The sequence below is a fragment of the Aegilops tauschii genome, chromosome 1 (genome assembly GCF_002575655.3).
Source record: "Aegilops tauschii subsp. strangulata cultivar AL8/78 chromosome 1, Aet v6.0, whole genome shotgun sequence".
In the NCBI taxonomy this organism is placed as follows: domain Eukaryota; kingdom Viridiplantae; phylum Streptophyta; class Magnoliopsida; order Poales; family Poaceae; genus Aegilops; species Aegilops tauschii.
The window spans coordinates 317,169,541-317,177,207 of record NC_053035.3 but is presented as its reverse complement, the minus strand read 5'-3'; the positions used below and the strand labels follow the sequence as shown (position 1 = coordinate 317,177,207).

Sequence of the window (7,667 nt, the reverse complement as noted above, 5' to 3'; positions counted from 1 at the left end):
TCCGTTTTGTCTTTTTTATGTTAGTTAGGTTTTGCTTTTCTTTTTATCTAATTGTTTTGTTGTTTCCATCGACTATAAAATATGTAGGCATTTTATAAAAATGTGTTTATTACACCTTATTTACATATGCAAAATATGGCACCTTCCGAACATTTTTGTTTTAACTTTTATTGTTGACATAAATTTGAATTTGAATTTTGAAACGGTTTCGATTCATCGCGAGGTTAACAACAGTAACCGTGGTGACGTGGCATCATTAGTGTGGGATTACTGCAGCTTAATTATCCGGGCGTCACACACGTCCTCACCGGCAATACAACCAGCGGCCGGCAACAGAGCCAGCCTACAAAATGAATAGTTTTGTCGCCGGCAACACAGCTAGCGGCCGGCAACACAGCCAACCCCCAAAATGAATAGGTTTCTCACCGGCACACAGCCAGCGGCCGGCACCCATGCCAGCCTCCAAACAGAACGGCCACGGCCGAACAGGCCACCTAGTTCAGGCCGTCGGCGTCGAACATCTCCTTCTGCCTGGCCTCGAACCAGCTCCTCATCTTCTCACTCATGTTGGTCAAGTCCATGCTCATGCTCAGTAGGGGCACCTCCTTTGCTTTGGTTGCGGCATTGGTGGCCTCGATGTCGAGTTGCCTCTGCTTGGCCGTGACATTGGCGGCCTCGATGTCGAGCTGCTTTTGCCGGGATGCCTCCTCCATGTCGATCTTCCTCTTCTTGGCCGCCTCCTCCATCTCAAGCTTCTTCCTTTGAAGCTCTAGGTATTGCTCCATTTGCTCGTCCTTGCTTTGTTGCTTTTTCTCGTCCCTCACATCCTTTTGAGACATCATGCCATGCAAAGTCTCATGCAAGGCCATGGATGACGCATCACGTATGTCGTCCACCTTGGAGTTGGTCTTGCCACTCGGCCTCATCAACGCCTCACCATCTCCACCTCTGGCCAACACGACCGTCTTCTTGCCTCTCTTCCTTTGAAGTTCACGGTATTGATCTTTGAACTTAGGGCAATTGTTGATGAGCGTCCAACAATGGATAAGAGTGAATGGCTTGTCATTGTGCCGGGCCTTGAATGCTTCCAAAGATTGAAATGCCTACACAACCAACAACAATTGAACATGCAAACATATAGAAGGCCGAAGTCTCGTGGCCATAGCAAAGAAAGGTAATAGAGCATGCCATGTCCCCAATGCCGAGACCACTCACGGGACGTGCTTCAAAGCTCTCAAGTGCGGCAGAATACTTGTTGCATTCTTGTTGGATGAACAACCACCTCTTTTGAATCGAGGTGATGCCACGGTCGCTCATAAATTGGTAGGGCACAAACAACTTTCTTTCATGGAATGTTTTGTGAACTCTTGTCCAAAAAACAAGTCCCATTTGTTGTGCACCGGTCCTCGGATCTTGACTAATCTCCATCCAACTTTGGAAAATCAATTTGTCCTCTTCTTGTGAGTATGATCCCATATGAATGCTCTTCTTCCTCTTTTGTGCTTCCGCTCTTCGGGTGAGCTCGTCGATGAACAATGGCTCGTCCCCAATATCAATGCCTTCTTCTTCAGCACCATCACCTTCGCAATAGATGTCATCATCTTCATGCCACGAGTCACCATGGTCGTAGTCAGCATGGTCGTGGGCCTCATTGTCTTCATCGGCAACGTACTGGGCGCAGCCATCCTGACTTTGGGTCTCGTTGGGATCGTAGGCACCGCCATGCCCACCCTCGTAGATGACATTCTCCATGAACTGGTTGTAGAAGGGGTCGTCGACCATTGGCGTTGGTGTTGGCATTTCGTCGAACAAGATGCGGGGCGACGGCATGGTGCCCATAGACGGCAGCTGTGCTTGCTTTCTTTGCATCTCGACGGACGGCCGACCGCCGCTGCTGGACCCCGGCGTGACGTTGAGGTCGATGACAGCCGAGGGGCGCGATCACGACAACGTCCGGCGACCCCGAAAAACGGGTCTGGCCTTCGTACCTTGGCGGAGGAAAACCGGGCGACAAAGACATGGTCCGCGACGTCGGCGAGGGGCGGTGCGGAGGCCTGGCGACCGACGAGCCTGTGCTCGCCGGGCCGACGGGTGCTGCAGAGAAACCTGCCAGACGGCAAATGCCAAGCATGAGGAGGGCGTGCGCTTTGTTGACGATGTCCTCCTTCTCGTCGACCTCGGCCTTGCGCTGCTCGGCCTCCAATGCAGCGCGCTCGGCGGCGAACTTAGCCGCGACATTCTTGCCCTTGATGACCGCCCTCTGGTTCCTCCTCTTCACCGATTTCGCGTCCATCTTTCCGAGCTCCGCCGGCGTGCATTCCGACCGCGGCTTCCTCGGACCCTTGGCCTTCTTCTTCTCCACCTTTCTGGCCGGGTCGACGGCCTAGCTCCCGGAATTTGGTGGGGCGTCGGCCATGGACAGGGAGGGTGGTGGGCGGGACGTGGGAGGGTTTGCGGGGAAATGGCGCGAAATGGGGCATCGGGGTGGTGTTTTGTGCCACCAACGGGCGGGCCAGGGAAGGACAATACCGCGCGTCCCACCCATCCGCGCGCTGTCCATTTCTCCCCAAAAGCGGTCCAAACTTGGGTCGGGGATGGGCCGAAAGACGACATAAAACGGACAAAAGTCCGTTTACGCCCGCGCGCTGGGCCATCTGGTTTGTCCGTTTTGCCTTAAATGGACACACCCGGACAGGATGGGGTCGCGCGCTGGAGTTGGCCTCAGAAACAGATGTTGGACCTCAGATCGCCTTGCCTCGAGAGGACTACCGCACTAGCTGTCTTGCCCGATGTGCGATCAGGCACCTGAGAGCATTGACCACCTGCTGATCTCATGCCCCTTTGCTTGATCGATTTGGTTTGAAGTACCGGTGGCATGGGGGAAGCCCGAGTGCACACCCACAACAGATCATGCTTTGTTGGTGTGGTGCACGTCACTCTCCCCGACGACAAGAATATGCAAAGACTTAAACACGATCATGACATTGATTTTATGGCAGGTGTAGAAACATCAGAATGACATGGTATTCGGCGATGCCTCTCCCTTGGTGCAAATGGCTATTGCCAAGATCTTAGAGCAGGGCTGGGAATGGCAGCCTGCAAGCAAATTTGGAGAGGACATGATGCTTTTCTTTTATCGGTTGTACGCGCAGGCAATCATGAGTAGTTGTCTATGTAAACCTGTTGTACTCGTGGTTGGGTGCTCCCCCCTCTTTCTATGAATGTAGGATATGCATGCTTATGTGTATTCCGAAAAAAAGTTGAGTGGACAGAAGCCAGAAGTACCCCGAATGAAATAATTTCATGCATTATTTAGGAAACTCGAGATTCCATTCTTTTCGGGCTTAGGACTGCACTCGTTGAATTGAACTGCCCATGTTTTTTTCTTCCATGTCTGGCATGAAGCATGGGACGACATACTCGTGATTCGAATGATAACTTGTTACTCTATGTGAGATTTGACAAATCTTCGAAATGGATGTGCTAAAAGAGATGAAAAAATCATGAAAGTTCAATTCAAGAATCCAAAATAGAGATATAGATGGAGAAAATATGCTATAAATGGTGCACAATTAGAAATTCATTTTTCTCCAAAATTTTCCATTTTGCTACTTCTAAAGTAATAACTAAGCAATACCAATTAGTTATAAATCAACACTAATAACCTCTTGCTTATATCCCATATGCTTCCGGTGTGGCGATGACAATGAAGCATGGCTTTAATTAAGTAGGTTAATCAAGTGGATCACAATAGATCCCAATTTGGATATGATAATATAGAGTTTATTGATGCATGTTTGGGGCCGAGATTAAATTCAAGCGGAAATGCAATGATGATCCATGAAAGGGATCTTCTGGAATAGCAGAGGTCTTGCGGACCCGGCTAAGCGTAGGTTTTTGACAAAGGCTTCCAAGGACTACAAGCTTGATTTTATTGCGTACATGATAACTTCACCTCGCAGTTTCTTGTAACTATTTTTGGTGGTTTGGACTTTGATTGGCACTGTTTGCCACCTCGGAGAAGGTCATGCGGGATCTTGCTCGGAGTTAGCTGTGAATCTCTTGAGGTGGTCAACGTGTTCATGGGGGAGTACGCCGTCAAATTTCAGGTGTGATCAAAAGTTGACGGGTTCAGGTGGGCACTAGTTGTTGTGTACAGGGCGGCACAACTAGAGTTCAAACCTGGTTTCCTTGTAGATCTGGTTAGGATTTCCGGGGGGGGGGGGGAGGGGGGAGCCTACCAATTTTAGTCGGTGGAGACTTCAACATTATTAGAAGAAGAGAAGAAATGAATAATGACAACTTCGATGGCATATGGTCATTCATGTTTAATGCTATCATCGAAAGCCTAGACCTGAGAGAGATTAACCTCACGGGCAGGCAATACACTTGGGTAAATAATTTACAAAATCCAACGTACGGGAAGCTGAACAGAGTTCTAACGATATTGAATGGGAACAAAAATTCCCTCTAGTACTCGTGCGAGCGTCACAAAGAGGAATTTCTGATCACACACCCCTTCTTGTTGACTCCGGTGAGGCGGTTCACAATTTTCTCCTTCGAAACTATGTGGTTCGAGAGAGTGGATTTCCTTTAGTTGATAGCAAGGGAATGGGCCTCAAAGCAAAGGGGTGATTCGAGTGTCAAAAAAGAGATTAGACATATGCAACAGTTTTTTAGGAGTTGGGCCAAGAACAATAGGGTTATAATCATCAGAAAGAGAGGTTGCTTAATATTGTAAACGATCTTGATATATAAGCTGAGAATAACTCACTATACATTAATGAGCGGGTGGCTAAAAGAGCAGCTGAGGTCAGCTTGGCGAAGCTTCTTAGAGAAGAAGAGATCAAATGGGTGCTTAGAGCTAAGGTGCGTCATGTGGTTCAAGGGGATAATAATACACAATTTTCCATATGATTGCCAATGGGAAATATAGGAAAAAGAGGATGTTACAACTTGAACAGGACGATGGTACAATTGTTGGCCATGAGAATCTTAGGATGTATATTTCCAACTTTTATATAAAGTTGTTTGGGGCCCAGTAGAGAATTATGTCTCACTCAACGACAGTTTAGTTGAGAATTTACCACAGCTAGGAGATGATGATAATGAGATTCTTATTGTCCGTTTACAGATAAGGAAGTGCTTGAGGCTATTTCACAATGCAAAATAACAAAGCACCTGGTCTAGATGGTTTCTCGGTAGAATTCTATAGGAGGTGTTGGGATATTGTTAAAGGTGATTTGACGCCTATGTTCTATGAGCAGTTTAATGGCCATTTACAACTATTTAAATTGAAATTTGGAACAATCACGTCGTTAACAAAGAAGGAAGTAGCGATTCACATTGAGCATTTCAGACCAATATGTTTGCTTAATGTGAGCTTCAAGATTTTTACAAAAGTTGGTACGAACCGCCTGACACAGATTACTCATTTTGTGGTTTAGCTGACTCAAATTGCTTTCATGCCTGGACGGCACATACTCGAGGGAGTGGTCGTTCTACATGAAACCTTGCATGAAATCCATTCGAAGAAACTTGATGGAGTGGTCTTTAAAGTGGATTTTGAAAAGGCTTATGATAAAGTGAAGTGTCCATTCTTACAACAAGCTTTGTGTATGAAAGGGTTTGATGCGGTTTGGAGAGGAAGCATGTCGAATACTTTGTACATGATGTAGCGTTGGAATCAAGAATAATGACGATATAGGTCATTACTTCCAGACGCAAAAAGGATTCCATGCAAAAAAAGATGCAAAAAGGATTGAGACAGGGAGATCCGGTGTCTCCTATCCTATTTAATGTTGTCCTTGATATGTTGGTCGTTCTCATTAATAGAGTGAAATAAGATAGCCAGGTAGGTGGTCTTATCCCACATCTAGTGGATGGTGGGGTATCCATTCTACGATATGCTGATGACACCATTATTTTCATGGAACATGATCTAGCTAAGGCAAGGAACATGAAATTAGTTTTATGCCTTTTCGAACAACTATCCGAACTGAAGATTAATTTTAATAAGAGTGAGCTTTTCTATTTTGGACGCGCCAAAGAAGAACGGCATAATTATAAAAATTTGTTCGGTCGTGAGCTAGGTTCTTTACCTTTTAGTTATCTAGGAATCCAAATTCATCATCACAAACTCACCAATAAAGAGTGGAAATGTATTGAAGATAGATTTGAAAAAAATTGAGCTGCTGGAAGTGCAAACTCTTATCTTATGGAGGGCGGTGTTAGGAAACATAGCATGCAATTTCAAGAAATTTACTACGCTCGCGCAAGATCTATCTAGGAGATGCATAGCAACGAGGGGGGAGAGTGTGTCCACATGCCCTCGTAGACCAAAAGCGGAAGAATTTGACAACGCGGTTGATGTAGTCGAACTTCTTCTAGCTCCGACCGATCAAGTACCGAACGTACGGCACCTCTGAGTTCTTCACACGTTCAGGGCGATGACGTCCCTCGCCCTCTTGATCCAGCAAGGTGTCGAGGAAGTAGATGAGTTCTGTCAGCATGACGACATGGTGACCATGATGGTGAAGTGATCCACGCAGGGCTTCGCCTAAGCACTATGAAGATATGACCGGAGGCGTAAACTGTGGAGAGGGGCGCCGCACATGGCTAACAATTGATGTTGTTGTGTACTAGGCGCCCCCTCCTCATATATATAGGTGGGAGGGAGAGGGAAGAGGCCAAGGGGCGCCCCAAATGGGGCCGAATCCCACTTGGGCTCCTGCCCTGGTTCGCCCCCCTTCCTTGTATAGGCGCCAGGGGAAGGAAGGGGGGGGGTGGCGCCCCCTTTCCTTTCTCCCTTGAGGAGGGGAAGGAAGGAGGGACTTGCTCTCCCCCTTTCCTTTCCCTAGGGCTGGTTTGTCCCTTCCCTTGGCCCATTAAGCCCATATCTTTGCCAGGGTGCGCGGAACCCCTTCCGGTGACCCTATATGTACCCGGTACCCTCCGGAACACTTCCGGTGTCCGAATACCATCGTCCTATATATCAATCTTTACCTCTCGACCATTTCAAGACTCCTCGTCATGTCCGTGATCTCATCCGGGACTCCAAACAACATTCAGTCACCAAATCACATAACTCATATAATACTAAATCGTCATCGAACGTTAAGCGCGCGGACCCTACTGGTTCGAGAACTATGTAGACATGACCGACACACCTCTCCAGTCAATAACCAATAGCGGAACCTGGATGCTCATATTGGCTCCAACATATTCTACGAAGATGTTTATCAGTCGAACCGTTATGACAACATACGTTATTCCCTTTGTCCATTGGTATGTTACTTGCTCAAGATTCGATCGTCGATATCCACATACCTAGTTCAATCTCGTTACCAGCAAGTCTCTTTACTCGTTCCGTAATACATCATCTTGTAACTAACTCATTAGTCACTTTGCTTGCAAGGCTTCTTATGATGTGCATTACCGAGAGGGCCCAGAGATACCTCTCCGATACTCGGAGTGACAAATCCTAATCTCGATCTATGCCAACCCAACAAACACCATCAGAGATACCTGTAGAGCATCTTTATAATCACCCAGTTACGTTTGTGATGCTTGATAGCACACAAGGCATTCCTCCGGTATCCGGGAGTTGCATAATCTCATAGTCGAAGGAATATGTATTTGACATGAAGAAAGAAATAGCAATAAAA

General features: G+C 47.0%; 1 protein-coding gene across 1 annotated transcript; it reads right to left on the bottom strand.

Annotated features, from left to right (window-relative positions):
• Positions 1 to 494: 494 nt before the first annotated feature.
• On the bottom strand, positions 495 to 2,613 carry LOC109751890 (uncharacterized). The gene is made up of 4 exons (XM_020310766.1): positions 2,437 to 2,613; positions 2,177 to 2,356; positions 1,476 to 1,755; positions 495 to 1,105 (listed from the first exon to the last, which is right to left on the bottom strand). Exons 1-4 carry the CDS (start codon positions 2,611 to 2,613, stop codon positions 495 to 497), a joined length of 1,248 nt encoding a protein of 415 aa, XP_020166355.1.
• Positions 2,614 to 7,667: the final 5,054 nt, after the last annotated feature.

Excerpts from the sequence above, each read along its gene's own strand:
- LOC109751890 (XM_020310766.1), bottom strand. The coding sequence starts at position 2,613 with ATGTCGTCTTTCGGCCCATCCCCGACCCAAGTTTGGACCGCTTTTGGG. Across the intron at positions 1,756-2,176 it reads CCGAGCAGCGCAAGGCCGAG|TTCATGGAGAATGTCATCTA; the intron begins GTCGACGAGAAG and ends TTCTACAACCAG. Across the intron at positions 1,106-1,475 it reads GAGGAAGAAGAGCATTCATA|AGGCATTTCAATCTTTGGAA; the intron begins TGGGATCATACT and ends TGTTGGTTGTGT.